The sequence below is a fragment of the Bufo gargarizans genome, chromosome 2, assembly GCF_014858855.1.
Source record: "Bufo gargarizans isolate SCDJY-AF-19 chromosome 2, ASM1485885v1, whole genome shotgun sequence".
NCBI classification, from domain to species: Eukaryota; Metazoa; Chordata; class Amphibia; order Anura; family Bufonidae; genus Bufo; species Bufo gargarizans.
In genome coordinates this window covers 421,241,296-421,260,848 of record NC_058081.1, presented here as the reverse complement: position 1 = coordinate 421,260,848, position 19,553 = coordinate 421,241,296, and the positions used below count along the sequence as shown (strand labels likewise).

At 42.7% G+C, this 19,553-nt stretch overlaps 1 protein-coding gene across 1 annotated transcript in view; it reads right to left on the bottom strand.

Moving 5' to 3' along the window:
• Positions 1-19,553, bottom strand: part of TENM2 (teneurin transmembrane protein 2) — a 3,034,822-nt gene that overhangs the window by 893,985 nt on the left and 2,121,284 nt on the right. Inside the window, exon 11 of the mRNA XM_044277356.1 lies at positions 1,301-1,501. Within this exon, the coding sequence (XP_044133291.1) occupies positions 1,301-1,501 (201 nt within the window). The remainder of the gene's footprint in view (positions 1-1,300; positions 1,502-19,553) is intronic.

Here is a 19,553-nt window from a genome sequence, read left to right as displayed (position 1 = left end):
CTGTCTTCCTGTCTACCATTGTACTCTATACTGTATGGCTGCTGCTGCCACCATCATGCCACTGTGCTGTATGCCTGCCTACTATCATGTTTCAAACCGTATGGCTGCTTCTGACGCTGCTGCCTTTGTTGCAGCTGCCATTTCCTGCTGCTAATTTACTACTGCCACTATCATTACCACATGCCACAACATAGTTGCCACTCTTACTCATATTTACTACTACAAACATCTACTTCTTTGTCTGTTCCATGCTGTACTGCCACTTTTGCCGCTACTATTGAGTTGAGACCACATGCCACTATTACCCTACCCTTTCCACATTCACATTGTACTGCTGCTCATTCCAATTAAAAAGGAGAATTTTTCCAGAATTGTTCAGAGCAAGTCATTCTTTCTTCTGACAACTAACAATTATGCATGCATATGGCACGCATCCCGCCCCCTTAAAGCACAACTTTTGGATGCTTGTGCAAAACAAGCCACTCTTTCTTCTGACATTAACATGTATGTTTAAAGAAGGACAGGAATATGGCTCCATTGAGGTCTAAATTTTTGATGATTGGTGTGAGCAAGCTTTAGTTTTTTTTTCCTAAAAAAACAATTTGTTTTTAAACACCATCTGCCCCGATGAGGGACAATGTTTTAAAGGTTGAGTTTTATATCTGCTATTTTTTAACACCATCAAACATACATTTACCCATAGCTATACATGTCATTGACACTCTGACATTATTTATTATTGCTGTCATTGCGTTCAAGAGCTTAGGGAGGGGTTAGAGAAAAAAACTACAAAAAGAGATGGAGCAACTTTGATTCACAGATCTAATTTTTCAAAAATTTGACAAATCAGACACAAAAATTTCAAAACATTCCTCATCCTTATTTACACCCCCAAAACCAACGCTACGGTGTTACCCTGCTCCTGATGTTAGCTTTAACATGCTTTTAGATTTTGGGTAACTACTATATGATATTGCTTTGCGTAAAAAGTAAAGTAATAATCATTCTAGTGCTCGATGTAAACAAGTTATCTGGGTGGTTCAGATACAGGGAATAGTTAATACAGGCTAAAGTCATGTCTCTGGAGCAAACCAAGTGAAGCACACTACATATGCACCTATTCTGCTTTACTCAATGTTGCAGCATCCGATGCATGCACAGTATGGCAAATGACACACTAAACTTTTAACAATTTTCAGTTAATTCTTCATTTATTTTCTACACATAAACAAAGCATTAGCTAAATGTGTACATAAAAATGAAATTATTTGTTAAATGTTTATTTATTTATTTTTCTTACCAACAGAGCAATCAGGGCCCATCCAGTTAGGATCACAGCTACACAGACCTGTGTCAGTGAGGTAAGTCCCATGTCCACTGCATTGATCTGGACACTGAGTCCTTGGTAATTCACAGTTCTGACCACCCCAGCCAGGACTGCAGAGACATTCTTTATTTACGCACACTCCATGGTTGGAGCATGTTGGGTCAATACAATCCACTAAAATGGCAGACAGAGAACAGATTAAAATTTGAAATTCAAAAAACAATCATACATAATGGTTCAGTTTCCATTATAATCTTCACATAAAAATACAAATACTTTGCTCAGCTTAAGTTTGGACAAAGTTTTGACAAAGCACTGTTAAGTGCGAAACGGCTGTTGCCTTGTGTCACTGTAGTGATTCTTCTGCTCTCTGATTTATGGTGCTAAAATGCTGTCTGTTTCCATGGGCAACTGACACAATTTGAAAGGCAGCTTAAGGTCTCTTTCCCACGGGCGTGTGCGCCCCGTTATTTTATTGTGGACCGCATTTGCGGATCTGCAATACACGGGTGTCGTTCCCTGGTCATTCCTCTTCATGGATGCAGACCCATTCACTTTAATGGGTCCGCAAATCTGGAGATGTGGAATGGTGCGGAATGGAACCACGGAACGGAACCCTACAGAAGCACTACGGAGTGCTTCCGTGGGGTTTCGTCCTATACTTCCATTCCGCAAAAATATAGAACATGTCCTATCTTTTAGTGGAACGGCCGGATTGCGGACCCATTCAAGTGAATGGGTCCGCGATCCGCTGCGGCTGCCCCACGGACTGTGCTTGTACGGACGCCCATGGGAAAGAGGCCTAAAGGGAATCTGTCACCTGGTTTGAGTATATTAAAGTGTTACTACTGCCATGTACAATAAAATACCTGATTGGATTCTTGCTGTAGTCTTCATTGTTTGTTTCATGGTTTCATTAGCGATAAAATCCACTTTTTATGTTATGCAAATGAGTGTCCAAGGTGCCCAGAGGGGCGTTATTATCCTTCTCTGGAGCCCAGTATCTCCCCCCTACAGTGCCCAGCCCGCTTTCCTTTAGGGCCCTAGAACGTCTCTTCCAGCATAAGTAACTGCCCACAACCGAACTCTTTGCCGCTGCCCCCTCCGCTATGTGAAATCTCACGCAGGCGCAGTACTGTGGACTGCCTGCATGATGTAGAAGCTCCTGAGGGCAACAGCTTCAAATGTGTCACTCGGCATGCGCCGAGCAATCGAGAGCCCAGTGACAAATTTAAAGCTATTGCTCTCAGGAGCTTCTACATCGCGCAGGCGCAGGCTGTCCGCGGTACTGCGCCTGCGTGAGATTTCACCGAGTGGACGCAAGGAATCTGTGGGCGTAGTTGCATCCAAATAATCACATAGCAAAGTGGGGCGGCAGCAAAGAGTTTGGGTGTGGGCAGTTACTTATGCTGGAAGAGGCATGCTTGGGCTCCAAAGGACAGCGGGCTGGGCACTGTAGAGGGGAGTTACTGGGCTCCAGACTAGACAAACCAAAGGTAAACTGAGACTACACAGGTTTTTATAACAAAATCTAAATATACTTTATTCAATAATTACCATAAGATATTAAATGTGGTACATCGGATAAAAAGTGGACTACACCTGAGGGGACATAACACAAAATGCATATATGTGGAGGACAATAAAAGACCCCTGGAGAAACTCAGGAAAGAGTATACGTCAGACGTTTGCATAAGGCCGAATGCACACGGCCGTGTTTCGCGGGCTGGATTTCTGCTGAGAGCAGGAGCGCACGGCGTCATTGGTTGCTATGTCGCCGTGCGCTCCCTGCTGCCGCCACATTACAGTAATACACTGGTATAGATCATACCAGTGCAATACTGTAGTGCGGCGGCAGCAGGGAGCGCACGATGTCATAGCAACCAATGACGCCGTGCGTTCCTGCTCTCAGCAGGAATCCAGCCCGTGGTTCCAGACTGTATTATCAACACATGTATATGTGTATATGTATGTATACGTATATGGATGTGTATATATATGCATGTGTATATGCGCGAATTTGTATGTATATATACCAAAAATTTATTTTTTTCTTAAGTACTTCTATTACAACATCAATGCTTTTTGGCTTTTTTGTATTTCACACTTATCACTACGCCATATTCATTTGTCACTTATAGATGAATTTTATGGACATTATAATTTTTATAATTTTTTTAGATATTTTTATGTATTTTTGTATTTATCTTCAATGATTTCATGAACTATATGTTTTCTTTTTATTTATTTATGAAATATATATATATATATTTCATAATTTTTATTCACTTATAAATTATGTATATATATTTTTTTATTTTATTCACATGAATTGCACCATTTGTATTATTTATTTATAATGCTATAAATATATGCCATTGAGTAATTTGGGGTATGAAATTTACCATATACATTGCACCTCCCATGTTTCTTCTTTTTGCCACTTACCTATTAACTGGTGATTCACAGTAGCGTTTACGTACTAACTCAATGTGTATCTTTTTACTGCCTAAATAAAGTACGTTAAAATTATTTTTATTGTATTATTTATTAAAATTATCTGCAACACGTTAGGCTTGGTAGGGTGAAGGGGGATATCTCAGACTGATGATGCTGATCCCTATAATCATCCCTACCACTAAAGCTCCAAAATAAAAGGAGTCAATGATATGTGGCGTGTTCCTCTATTTATCTGGGGTGTATAGGTAACATCCATACATAGGCATCTGATTGAAACAATGGGTGAATGTGACAGGTCTCTAGTAGGAGAGACTCTGCACACCACACAGTGTCAGGTAGCACTACTAGGATAGTCCAAACCCCAATCGATAATAAAATGTAGGAACAAGCCGTAGGCTTCTACAGTCAGCAAGTCAGTCTGTAGTTGTTTCCACAGAAAATAATTGCTCGACGCGTTTCTCTTGTCCAACCTGTTTGTTGGTTCATCAGGAGCAAATAACTAGAGCCTCTGTTGTCACCGCATGTCACCCTCTCACACCGGGTGCATTACAGAGCAGCAAGAGGCCTTAGAGATTATCTGACTAAATGAGGAACTACATGCAGTTGGTGTATTGCATGTAGCCCTATATTACACATCAAGCTCACTGTCACCGTTTCGATATCATCCCCTTACACTGGGGATAACGGTTAACAATTAACTCAGTGTTTTCACATAGAGTGTGCTGAACGCCACTGATGACGTGCGTGCAGCAGAGAGCCTTCGGCAATGCCTCATTTAGTCAGATAATCTCTAAGGCCTCTTGCTGCTCTGTAATGCACCCGGTGTGAGAGGGTGACATGCGGTGACAACAGAGGCTCTAGTTATTTGCTCCTGATGAACCAACAAACAGGTTGGACAAGAGAAACGCGTCGAGCAATTCTGTGGAAACAACTACAGACTGACTTGCTGACTGTAGAAGCCTACAGCTTGTTCCTACATTTTATTATCGATTGGGGTTTGGACTATCCTAGTAGTTCTACCTGACACTGTGTGGTGTGCAGAGTCTCTCCTACTAGAGACCTGTCACATTCACCCATTGTTTCAATCAGGTGCCTATGTATGGATGTTACCTATACACCCCAGATAAATAGAGGAACACGCCACATATCATTGACTCCTTTTATTTTGGAGCTTTTGTGGTAGGGATGATTATAGGGATCAGCATCATCAGTCTGAGATATCCCCCTTCACCCTACCAAGCCTAACGTGTTGCCACTTACCTATCTCAAATCATGTTTTATGGTTTGAGGACCTTCCGGTGTTGTGACTTCATGGGGCAGGATTATGTGTGCGGTCGCCTGACTGGCCATCGGGCGGTCGTGCACATACCTCCCATTCTCTGAGGATGTAATTTCTGTCAGGCGCATAGATGCACAGCAATCTTCTAATTAGAGACAGGTGAGCAGGGTGTTTTAAATATGAGCACATTCACAGGGAGAGAGACATCCCCCAGAGGAAGGCATTCTAGCCGAAACGTGTATCGGGCTACGTGGCTCTCCTGAGGTGGACACTACTGGTTTCCGGGTATGTTACTTGATGGGGTGTGAGGTTTTTGTATAAGCGGTTGGTGCTTGCGTATGTTACATGTTTCTAACACACTTGGCTATTTGCTACATGTAATAGAGGGATTGCTCTTTGCATTTACTTTTTGCGATCCCTTTGTTATAAAATTTGTGTTCACTAGCAGTAGACACGGCCATTTAAAGTGACTAACCTCTATGTATGTATACATTTCTATTTACGGCCTGATTTCAGGTGATCGATGGTTACTCTTTCCATGCTCATAGAGATATGCACTTGCACTTTGATATGATTTGGGTGTGACTTCTGTACAGTGGGATGCGAAAGTTTGGGCAACCTTGTTAATCGTCATGATTTTCCTGTATAAATCGTTGGTTGTTACGATAAAAAATGTCAGTTAAATATATCATATAGGAGACACACACAGTGATATTTGAGAAGTGAAATTAAGTTTATAGGATTTACAGAAAGTGCTATAATTGTTTAAACAAAATTAGGCAGGTGCATACATTTTGGCACCACAAGAAATAAATGAAATCAATATTTAGTAGATCCCCCTTTTGCAGAAATTACAGCCTCTAAACGCTTCCTGTAGGTTCCAATGAGAGTTTGGGTTCTGGTTGAAGGTATTTTGGACCATTCCTCTTTACAAAACATCTTTAGTTCATTCAAGTTTGATGGCTTACGAGCATGGACAGCTCTCTTTAAGTCACACCAAATATTTTCAATTATATTCAGGTCTGGGGACTGAGATGGCAATTCCAGAACTTTGTACTGGTTCCTCTGCATAAATGCCTTAGTGGATTTTGAGCAGTGTTTAGGGTCATTGTCTTGTTGAAAGATCCAGCCCCAACGCAGCTTCAGCTTTGTCACTGATTCCTGGACATTGGTCTCCAGAATCTGCTGATACTGAGTGGAATCCATGCGTCCCTCAACTTTGACAAGATTCCAAGTTCCTGCACTGCCCACACAGCCTCACAGCATGATGGAACCACCAACATATTTTACTGTAGGTAGCAGGTGTTTTTCTTGGAATGCTGTGTTCTTTTTCCTCCATGCATAACGCCCCTTGTTATGGCCAAATAACTCAATTTTGGCTTGTCCAAATGTGCCAGCTGGCTTGTCCAAATGTGCTTTAACCCATCTCAAGCGGCACTTTTTGTGCTGTGGGCGGAGAAAAGGCTTCCTCTGCATCCCTCTCTCATACAGCCTCTCCTTGTGTAAAGTGCGCCGAAAGGTTGAACGATGCACAGTGACCCCATCTGCAGCAAGATGATGTTGTAGGTCTTTGGTGCTGGTCTGTGGGTTAACTGACTGTTCTCACCATTCGTCGCTTCTGTCTAACTGAGATTTTTCTTGGTCTGCCACTTCAAAGCTTACCTTGAACTGAGCCTGTGGTCTTCCATTTCCTCAATATGTTCCTAACTGTGGAAACAGACAGCTGAAATCTCTGACGCAGCTTTCTGTATGCTTCCCCTAAACCATGATGGTGAACAATCTTTGTCTTCAGGTCATTTGAGAATTGTTTTGAGACCCCCATGTTGCTACTCTTCAGAGAAAATTAAGAGGAGGGAAACTTACAATTGACCCCCTTAAATACTCTTTCTTATAATTGGATTCATCTGCATATGTAGGTCAGGGGTCACTGAGCTTACCAAGCCAAGTTGAGTTCTAATAATCAGTTCTAAAGGTTTTGGAATCAATAAAATGACAACAGTGCCCAAATTTGTGCACCTGCCTAATTTTGTTTAAACAATTATAGCACACTTTCTGTAAATCTAATAAACTTCATTTCACTTCTCAAATATCACTGTGTGTGTCTCCTATATGTTATATTTAACTGACAGTTTTTTTATCGGAACAACCAACGATTTATACAGGAAAATTATGACGATTAACAAGGTTGCCCAAACTTTCGCATACCACTGTACACATTAGTGTACCCAGTGTACCAATTTAGTCTTCTTTTATTGTCCTTCACTTATATGCATATTGTGTTATGTCTCCTCAGGTGTAGTCCACTTTTTATCCGCTGTACCACATTTAATATCTTATGGTAATTATTGAATAAAGTATATTAATATTTTGTTATAAAAACCCGTGTAGTGTCAGTTTATGTTTGGTTTGTGTATATTTATGTATGCTGAGTGGGTATGTCATTTTAGGGATCATCATTTGTGCATGTAGACCTATGTGTATTTTGTGACCGATATTGTTTAATCACGAGCTCCAGAGTAGGATAATAACGCCCCTCTGGGCACCTTGGACACTCATTTGCTTATCATAAAAAGGTTTGGATTTTATTGCTAATGAACCCATGAAACAAAAAAACGAAGACTACAGCAAGAACTAATGTATTTTAATGTACATAGCAGTAGTAACACTTTAATATGCTCAAACCAGATAAGAGATTCCCTTTAAGTAAAAAGTAAAAAATAAAAAATAAAATTATGTACAAAAATAGCCCACAACACACAAACACACAATCACACAATCTGAACAAAAAGTATTTGGAATGCTATCCAACTTTTTTATGTAGATTTGAACTATAGAATATTTATGCTTCTAGGACTGTATATTTATCCACAGTTGCTGAAGTGCTTTCAACATAAACTTATGTCATGGTGCAATTCACATTTAATCCTTGAAAAATGTATCTCATATGAACATTATGCATATTTTCCTTCTTGTCTCTGAATGGGCTTATGTAAATGTTTTGGCCTTGTGAAAAGATTTTCCCTGGATTGTTCCTTAAGAGATGATAACATTTATTTTTATTTTTTTTCCCACACCAACATGGTCCATTCTGAATTCTGGTCACTGACATGCTAGCCAAGGACAGTTTGGTTTTATTAATGACAGAAAGTTATTTTTATACCGTCAACTGTTAAAAATCATGGTAGAACAGAATGGTCACAGGAGGCTCTTCAAATTTTATGTTAATAAAATGTTATTTTAAATGATTTGGTGGAAGAATTAAGTGAATCTGAATTATTACTGGAAGAACTGCATAGCTTCCAGCAAGGAATACATTACATCTATTAATAAGTACTTAAAGGCTTTCTAGACCATTGTAAATTTCACGGCACAGAATTTCCACCCAACGGCTATAGGAAAACATAGAATATGTTAAGGTACTTTCACACTAGCGTTATTCTTTTCCGGCATTGAGTTCCGTCCTAGCGGCTCAATACCGGAAAAGAACTGATCAGTTTTATCCTAATGCATTCTGAATGGAGAGCGATCTGTTCAGGATGTCTTCAGTTCAGTCTTTTTAACTTTACTAGTACGGAGATAATACCGCAGCATGCTGTAGCAAAACGGATCCGGCATTGCGCATGCTCAGACCACAAAAAATGTGAAAAAAATAAATGCCGGATATATTTTTCCGCATAACACCGGAGAGATGGATCCGGCATTTCAATACATTTGTCATACGGATCAGGATCCTGATCTGTATGACAAATGCCATCAGTATGCATGCGTTTTGATGGATCCGGCAGGCAGTTCTGGTAATGGAACTGCCTGCCGGAATCCTCTGCCGCAAGTGTGAAAGTACCCTAAGAGAGTAACTTTGCAAGCAGTACACAATGTATGACCCCACTGAACCATAACTTACAGTTATAATGTTAAATGTCATTGAAAAATGACTAGCCAGAAGACTGGCAAATAGAATACTACTAGTTAACCTAATTTGGCAATTTCTGTTATGTTCTTGCCACAACACAGTACAAAAACTGACAAAAGTTCCATTTTATTTTCCATTGCATATTTGTTAATAAAGCAACAGTGTTTATGCGGCAGAATATATGGATCATATTGATTTCCATGCCACTTCCATTTCAGGTGAATTGTTTGGACGACACAATATGATGAATGTCCCAACTAAAAAGCTCGAGCTGAATAAAAAAATAAAAAAACGCTGACTCAGACTTCTTAGTTCCATTCTGAACTTTGATAAGGGCACATAAATGACACAGCTTCATTAAATTTTGAGAAGCAATCAATACTATCAACTGCATGCTATTATAGTAAAATTGTGTTTAGTCAAACATTGGAATAATTGCCAGAAGTAGGCATTAAAGGTGGAGTGAACATTGATTTAACCTTTTTATATGATGTCACTATTGGAGAAAGTTCTTTACTCAATAATGTGGTTGAAGAATTTTATTGCAGTAACGCCAAGATTTCACTTAATAGAGGACGCTTCATAAGAAGTAATTCATGATTCTATATTATAATCATTTGAAGTATCTTTAGCAGCAGGTGCCTAGTTTATTTACATGATCGATGCCTGCATGCCTTGTACTTATGCCCTCATGGATATTTAATGTATTTCAATGCTCTGTTAAACATATGGTTATTTTACTGTTTACCATATGCCTTACATAAAAAAAGCTATAAATAGTCATTCTTTACATGGTGTACTATGAAAAAAAAAAAGTATAATATAGTGCATTATGCTATATTCTTTAACTAGCTGCAGGAGATGTCTGCAAAAAGATTAAGACTAGTGATGAGCAAACCTGGGCCACACTGTTCGGGTTCCTACTGAACATTACAGTATCTGGGTACCTGAACACAGACATAGGTGCGAAAGTCTGTGTTTCTGTTCGTTGTTCAAAGTTAAAATAAAGCTTGTTGAAAGGCTTTAGCACAGCTAATCAACAAGTGTTTAAGCTGTGGGCACTTGGAAGACACCCCAGTCATGCCTAGTATTGGCATGGCTATGATTGCCCAGTGCACCATGTGACCCTGCATGCATAAATGCCAACTCACGTGGTGCAACAACATTCTGCTCTAACTAGTGTGGGGACAGGACACTGCTGCAGTCAGGGTTGGTGTTAGGCTTTTATTTATTTTTTTAAAGTTTGAGGGTGATCTGTAGGCATTTTTGGTTGGTGCAATACAACACCTTTGCACCACTGACACAGAAATACAATACAATACAATACTTAAAGGGACTCTGTCACCACTTTCTAACCCCCACTTTTTTAACTATCGTTTTATTCATGGTGCCCTTCTGATTACAGTTGTCATCTTATATGTTAGATCTGCGGTGCCGTTTAGGTAAAAAATCGATTTATATCACCTGTCAATCAGCTAGATAAGGTGCCCAGGGCGTTCCTCTCCTCTTGAATCTTCCGCCTGCCGCCGCCGCCGTTGGTGCCCAGCTCCTCCCCCGGTCTCGTCAGCGCTGCCTCAAACAACACAGATCCGCCTCCGGCTCTCCCTCAATGCCCCCTCCTTTTTTTCGGAAATCTCGCGTGTGCGCACAGGCCTGCGCCCGTGCGTACGCATCCTTTTCTCGCGCATGCGCATAACGCGAACTTAGAGCGATGATGCCGAAAGGATGCGTACGCACGGGCGAGATTTCCGAAAAAAAGGAGGGGGCATTGAGGGAGAGCCGGAGGCGGATCTGTGTTGTTTGAGGCAGCGCTGACGAGACCGGGGGAGGAGCTGGGCACCAACGGCGGCGGCGGCAGGCGGCAGATTCAAGAGGAGAGGAACGCCCTGGGCACCTTATCTAGCTGATTGACAGGTGATATAAATCGATTTTTTACCTAAACGGCACCGCAGATCTAACATATAAGATGACAACTGTAATCAGAAGGGCACCATGAATAAAACGATAGTTAAAAAAGTGGGGGTTAGAAAGTGGTGACAGAGTCCCTTTAATTGTGCGGTTCAGTGTGTGGGTGACCTATATTTATTTTTGGTCAGTGCAATACTACTCCAGTGACACCAGTGACACCAAAACACAATAAAAATTAATTGGGCTGTTAATTGAGTGTCATTATTGGGGTACAAAATGCCTCATTTTCATCTGTCTCACTGTTATAAGACAGTTAATCAGTCTGTTAATTGTGTTGGTGACAAAGCAATTTTTTGTTTTGTTTATTACACATTTTCATCTGTTGAACTGTTATAGGAGGTTTAATTGTCTGTTAATTGAGTAGGTGAAAATAAAGCAATTTTTGGATTTCATGACACCACATTTTCATCTGTCTAACTGTAATAGTCGGTTTAATCAGTCTGTTAATTGTGTCGGTGACATATAATCAAAATGCTTCATTTGCACCCATGACACAGAAATACAATTGCTAATCTGTAAGCCAATTTGGTGGGTAACCATAAAAAAAGTGTAGAGCATCAACTAGGGGACATAGCCATGGTTGTGGTGCTGCTGGTGTTGGTGGTTATGGAGATCCTGCTGTAGGTAGCGGATGTAGTTGATCTGTGCCAGCTACGTGTCCAAATGAAACAATGCAGGCAATAGGAGGTTTTGCATCATTTTGTAGGTATGAATACCGCTCTATGAATGGAGAGGCCAGAACAAGTAGAGGCGGTAGCAGATTGGATAACTAACAGTGCTTTCAGTTCCTTCACATTGTCTCACACCCGGTCCCCTGCTGAAAGCTCAGAGTTGGCACCGATGACCCATTGGCATCCACCTTCCATCCACCTCAACCCTGTGCACATCAGACAAGCAGTCTGAGCTCAAAATCAGGCAGCAATCACTTATGCTTTTTGATGACTCTGCTGGTTGGGTTTCTGTGGGCCATCGACATAGCCCTGCCCCAGAAGTGGAAGAGATTGAGTGCACTGATACCCAACCACTTATGTTTGAGAATGAGGATGTGGTAGGACTGCCGCAGTGCATCTCTGATGATGATGACAAAACACAGGTGTCAACTGCTATGGCTTTCTGTGCAGACAGGTCAGGAGGGCAGGGTAGTGGGTGGAAGATGATGTGGAGGGTGATGAGGTCCTAGAACTCACATAGCATCCCGTTAGTCAGAGTGACTTGTGCAGTTCAGAGGAAAAGGTGGAGGTCACACAGCGCCAGCTGCACAGCAAAAAAGGGAACTGCAAAAGCAGAGCGGCCGACCCCTAGCCATATGCCTGCTACTGCCCAACCCGTCAAGGGACAGAGCACACCAAAGCCAGCTCAAAGGAGTTCCCTGGCATGGCAGTTCTTCAGGCAATGTGCTGATGAAAAGAGACGGGTGGTTTGCATGCTGTGCAGTCAGAGCCTAAAGCGAGGCATAAATGTTCTAAACCAGAGAACCACCTCCTGCATGACCAGCAAAGCACAAGCTGCAGTGGAGTAGACACCTGAAAAACCACAAAAGATCTGAGGTTCCTCCTGCTCCCTCTTCTGCTGCGGTCTCGGACTCTTCCTCCCCCTCTGGAGCGACAGGGGCATCTGCCACCCCGCAAAGAGAGGATGTGGCAGCAACACCACCACCACCTTCACCACCATCACCAAGCATCTCCACACTGTCCCATGGAAGCGTTCATCTGTCCATCCCTCAAACGCTGGAGAGAAAGAGGAAATATCCCCTACCCACCCATGAGCTCTGGCTCTGAATGCCAGCATTTCAAGATTCCTGGCCTTTGAAATGCTTGCATTCCGCCTGGTGGCGACTGGGAGTTTAAAAAATGTACTGATGACAGCTGTCCCACGATACGCGGTTCCAGGCAGGTTGTCCCTGCAAGAACATGTGGCAGAAAAAAATCAGGTGTGCGCTTCGCAACGCCATCAGTGGCAAGGTCCAGATAACCACTGATAAGTGGACCAATAAGCATGGACAGGGACGTTATATCTCCCTAACTGCCCACTGGGTAAACAGTGACGGCCGGGCCTGAGGAGGATAGCGGTTTGGTGCAGGTCCTAATGCCTTCAACCCCACAGACTTTAGCAAAACTAGGGAGAATCGACAGCAGGTTGTTCAGAAATTCATCGGTTTGTTGGAAAAACAGCTTCAGCACGCACGGGTGAGTCGCTCTGTGGAACAGCATCACTTCACCACCAGTGAGTGGTCCTCCATGTGGGACTTGTGTGCCATGCATTTAATCTCGTAGCAGTTTTGTGCCTAGCCTGTTTGACACACATCCCTTGCCTGGCGCATGTGCTGAATTTAGTGGGGCAGAGGTTCCTAAAAAAATTACCCCAATATGTCATAGCTTCTGCAGAAAGTGTGGGTGGTCTGTTCACGCTTTTGGTGTTCTCACTCTGTTGCTGCTCGCCTGTCTGTGCTGCAGTGTAACTTCTGCCTTCCAGCTCATCGCCTCATATGAGACATATCCCCAAGGCGGAACTCCACCTTGCATATGCTGAAGAGGATGTGTGAGAGTGAGTCGCTCTGCGAAGCAGCACCACTTCACCACCAATGATTGGGCCTCCATGTGGGACGTGTGTGCTGTGTTGATCTGTTTCGAGTACTTCACCAACATGGCCAGTGCTGATGACACCATCCTTAGCCTTACTGTCTCATTTCTATGTCTCCTTGAAAAAACACTTTAGGTGCTGATGGATGAGGATGTGACACAGGAGGAAGAGGAGGAGGAACAGGAATCATTCTCATGGTTATCATGCCAGTCATCCACATGTGGCTCAGAGGGTGGGTTCCTGCACCAACAGCTGCCAGTAACCCAACTGTCCAGTCAGGGCAAAGTTTTGGAGGATGAGGAGAAGGAAGAAGATTCCCGTTCACAGCAGGGTGACAGCCAAATCAGCTCACATGCATCACTGGAGCGTGGCTGGGGAGATACAGAGGACACAGACGATACACCTACCACCGAGGACAGCTTGTCTCGGGAAGCCTGGCACACATGAGGGACTACATGCTGCAGTGCCTATGCAATGCCGACTGAGTTGCCCTGAATCTTACCAATGCTGATTACTGGGTGGCGACCCTGCTGGCTCCCTGCTACAAGGACAACGTGTGCACTGGTAGATGCGCTACTGATGGCATCCCCACCAGTGGAAGCACAAAATGAATTCGGAGGAGGACTTGCCAATGCAGCTGGGGCACTGCCAGCACCTCAGAAGGGTGGGTTAGCTTGGCCGAAATGTGTAAAAGCTTTGTCAGCACGCCCCAACATCCAGCACCGTAATATGATACAGACAGTCATTGTAGGAGGCAGTGTTTCAGAAACATGGTGGAACAGTATGTGTTCACATTAGTGTTGGGTGAGCATGCTCTGCTGAACACTAATTTTACTTGAGCATCGCGATGCTCAGCACATCGCGGTGGTCGGCCGAACACCGCGTGTGCTCGAGCACAATGCTCGAGTCTCCTCCCCACACGTTTGTTGGCAGCTATGTAGCCAATAAACGTGCACGGCGCTACTGGCATTGCAGTGATTTGCTGGCCGGAATGCGTCATCGCGTGCTATATAGCACCCAATGACACGTGTTCGGCTCAACCTTAGTCATGGAGAGCTGTGGTGAAGAAGGGACAGATAGTGTAGTGTGTAAAATAGTAATATTTTTGTGAAAAAACTTGTTAGACACCCAAAAGTCTGTTTGAGGACTAAGGCTACTTTCACACTTGCGTTCGGGGCTCCGCTTGTGAGTTCCGTTTGAAGGCTCTCACAAGCGGCCCCGAATGGATCAGTTTAGCCCTAATGCATTCTAAGTGGATGCGGATCTGCTCAGAATGCATCAGTCTGGCACCGTTTGTGCTCTGCTCCGCTCAGCAGGCGGACACCCGAACGCTGCTTGCAGTGTTCAGATGTCCGCCTGGCCGTGCAGAAGCAAACGGATCTGTCCAGACTTACAATGTAAGTCAATAGGGACAGATCCGTTTGAAGTTGACACAGTATGGCTCAATTTTCAAATGGATCCGTTCCTTATTGATTTTCAATGTAAAGTCAAAACGGATCTATTTGCACTATCATGGTTATGCAAACGGATCTGTCTGTGCAGATTCCAGACGGATCCACACCTAAACGCAGGTGTGAAAGTAGCCTAATGTCTTATGTGGCAGCAATATAATTATTAGTGCAACATGGGCTAAATTGCGTGGAATTGTTAGAGACCTGAAAGTACTTTTAAGGACTATAGTATCTGGCTGCAATAAATATTATTAGTGCACGCTAAATTGCGTGCAATTGTTAGTGCCGCTTCAGAGGGTGACACAACCTCTGCTATATCTTTTATTTTACATTTGCGCAACTTAAATTTCTGTGACATTCAGCGCAATTATTTGGCCGCTGGTGACAGCAACATTACCAGCGCTACATCTACCGTATGTCGTATGCGCATCCTAAATATCAGTGACATTAATTCAGTGTGATTTTTTATTAGCCGCTGGCGACAGCGACTAGTGATGGACGAACATTGTCCGGTATGCTTCGCGAACATTTGTTCGTGGCAGGCCCCATTCACTTTAATGGCAGGCGAACCTGAAAAACTTTCAGGTCATATTTGCAGTCACCAATTACTTACTAGAAGTGCACAAATAGTCCCACAACATGGACAGTGATATACTAGAGGGGGATCAATGTCGAAAATTCCCACAAAAAATATGTATTTTAATCATGGGCCATTTTTATGCGTCTTAAAAGGGAAATTTTACTGCAGGCCAGTGGAATACAGGCCCCAAACATTAAGCATTCACTGGATAGAAAACATCAAGTGATTATGTGGCTGTAGTTTGGAGTTATATTAAACAGTCATTGGATATCAATTTTACTGCAGGCCAGTGGAATACAGGCCCCAAACATTAAGCATTCACTGGATAGAAAACATCAAGTGATTATGTGGCTGGAGGTACAGATGTAGCAGGGGTAACGCACACACACACTCTTAACTCAAATTTCTTAAATCATTGCGGTATCTTGAAACAAAAGCCATTGAAAAGCAATTGCTTAAAGCATTTAGTTTAGATAACTCATAAAGCATGTGTGTTAATGCTGCTATATCCATATATTAGACAGTCATTGGATAACAATTTTGCTGCAGGCCAGTGGAGTACAGGGACCAAACATTAGGCATTCATCGTACAGAAAAGAACAAGTAATTATGTGGCTGGAGGTACATTTGGCGGTCACAAGTTGGCCAGTTAGATTATATGCCAGAAAAAATTATGCATTAATCATACATAAAAGATCAAGTGATTATGTGGCTGGAGGTATATTAGATGGTCATTGGATATCAATTTTACTGCAGACCAGTGGAGTACAGACCCCAAACCTTAGGCATTCATCAGACAGTAAAGATCACGTGATTATGTGGCTGGAGGTATATTAGGAAGTCATTGGATACCAATTTTACTGCAGGCAAGTGTACTACAGGCCCCAAACATTAAGCATTTACCAAACAGAAAAGATCAAGTGATTATGTGGCTGAAGGTATATTAGATGGTCATTGAATACCAATTTTACTGCAGGCCAGTTGAGTACAGGCACTTAACAATAGGCATACACCGGACTGAAAAGGCCTTTTATACCACTGTATTTACATAAGATAGGGACCATTCTTTGTTCTGCGTAGTGGTGGATATGCTGGCATGAGGAAATTCAATTAAATGTGGTCATCACAGGTGTTGAATTCCTCCGAGATCCATGCCATATTCATTTTAAGAAATATGAGGTAGTCCACACTGTCTTGAGCTAGGCAAGTGCACTGATCGGTCACGATTCCCCCTGCTGTTCTGAAAGTCCTTTTGGATAGTACACTTGACAAGGGGCAAGCCAAGAGTTCCATGGCAAATTGTGCCAGCTCTAGCCAGAGGTCAAGCCTGCATACCCAGTAGTCAAGGGGTTCCTTGCTTTTCAGAGCGACCACATCGGCAGTTAACCTGATGTAGTCGGACACATGTCGGTCTAGGTGTTTCCCAAGGCTTCAACCGAAGGGCGGAGGTCGTCCTTGGTCTTCACCTCATCCACGGACAACACCAGGGATCCACGAAAAGTTTAAAGCCTGCTCTTTTGATCCTCATCCTTCTCCTCCTCCTCCTCCCAGGCACCATTCTCATCTGACTCCTCACTAATCATTATTTGATGGAAGCTGGTGTATCGCAGATCTCAATCAATATTTGATGGAAGCTGGTGTATCGCAGATCTCAATCAATATTTGGTGGAAGTTGGTATATCAATCCCCTCTATAAGTATTTTGTGCTAACACGTATATTGAAACCCTGGAAGCTGGCATATCAAACCCCTTAATCAATATTTGGTGGAAGCCGGTGTATCGCATGCCTCAATCAATATTTGGTGGAAGCCGGTTTATCAATCACCTCTATCAGTATTTTGTGACAGTAATATAGAAATGCTTAATGAGAATTTGATGGAAGCTGGTATATCAAACCCCTTAATCAATATTTAGTGGAAGCTGTTGTATTGTAGGCCTCAATCAATATTTGGTGGAGGCTGGTATATCAATCCCCCCTATCAGTATTTTATGGAAACAGGTATATAGAACCCCTTAATGAGTATTTGCTGAAAGCTGTTATATCAAACCTAGAGTTGAGCGGACACCTGGATGTTCGGGTTCGACGGGTTCGGCCAAACTTCACAAAAAAGTTTGAGTTCGGGACCCGAACTTGACCCCAAACCCAAACCCCATTGAAGGCAATTGGTACCCGAACTTTTGAGCACTAAAATGGCTCTAAAAAAGTCATGGAAAGGGCTAGAGGGCTGCAAATGGTAGCAAAATGTGGTTAAGAACATGGCAAGTGCTCTGCAAACAAATGTGGATAGGGAAATTACTTAAAATAACATAAAATACATAAAAATAATAAATACAAATTTTGATCTAGGAGAAGGAGGTCCATATAGAGGAGGAGGTTGATGTGGTAGTGTAAGGTGAAAGCGGCGGCGGAGAAGAAGGAGGTAGCCAACACTGTTTTTTGGTTTAAAATTGTATTTGTTATTTTTTTTGTTTACATTAGGGAACACCCCAAAACATTAGGAAATATAACCTGTGATAGCCCCCTACAGCCTAACAAACCTTTAGACAATACACTGGCTGCAGGGCAGACCAGCACCTCCAAGGTGTAAAGGGCAAGCTCAGGCCTTGTGCCCAATTTGGAGACCCAGAATTTGAAGGGGGCAGACCCATCAGTCAGTACGTGGTGGCGTGTGCACACATACTGCTTAACCATGTTGCACGTCCCCATCCACGATCCAATTGGATATCTTCTCTATCAACTTTCGGTGTTTTTTTATGTGCCTACCATGGTGATCACGGGTAGCAAGGAATTAGGATTCCAGGCCGGAGATGGAGCCTGAGAAAAGAATACCACATCCAAGGGAGGTCAATGGATGAAATTAAATGTGATCGAGTGGAAATGTGGGACAAATTATTGAAGCTGAAGCTTCCAAGTAAAGGGGGGAGGGGGGGGGGAGCGCGGCAATTACCCACTCCCGACTCGGGGAGGTAGTAATGATAAATAACCATACAGGACTCTTAAGATAACCTGATATTGGAATGATTAATAAAAAATTACAGGAATTGTCACTGGGTTATTTTAGATTTGGAAACATTAGACCGGAGAGGCCCTGCTGCCGCTTTGTTGACTCTAGATAACTTCTGCCTGATCGCACATCCCCGATCCAATTGGATATCTTCTCCATCAACTTTTGATCTTCTTTTCTACGCCTACCATGGTGATCACGGGAAGGGGGGAATCAGGGTTCCAGGTCGGAGAGGTAGCGTGAGAAAGGGATAACACATCCAAGGGAGGTCAATGTATGAAATGTGATCGAGTGGAAATGTGGGACAAGTTGTTAAAGCGGAAGGATCAAATTAAAGGAGGGGGCGCGCTTCAACTAAAGACGAATTTTAGAAATGTAAGTTCATGTCACCTATGCAGAACAGGGGTTTTTGATCGGCAAAAATGGGTTACTGTCACCCACCAATGGAACAGACAATTTTCTAAAATTTTGGTCCCTGTCAACTATGCAGAGCAGGGGTTTATTCAGAGCAAAACTGTTTTGCAAACATTTGGTCCCTGTCACCTATACAGAGCAGGGGTTTGCATACGGCTAAATTTTTAAATGTCACCTGACAATGTAACAGACGATTTTTTATTTTATTTAGGCCCCTGTCAGAGCAGGGATATATCACAGCCAACAATTTCGGAATGTCACCCAACAATGTAACGCACAAATTTGTGAAATGTATTTGCCTGTCCACAAGCAGGGGTATATCACAGCCCAAAATTTTTTCAATTTTCAAGAGTAGGAAATATCAAAAATACAACAATGAGAAACTGTGCTGCAGTATAACAATGGCTGGGTAAGGCCGGTATACATGTCTATTCTGCACAAGGTACGGACAAGTCCTGTGGGATCCAAGCCTGTTTCATTTTAATGAACGTGAACTTGTCCACATTGGCTGTGGACAGTCGGCAGCACTTGTTTGTGATAACGCCCCATGCTGTGCTAAATGCACGTTCAGACAATACA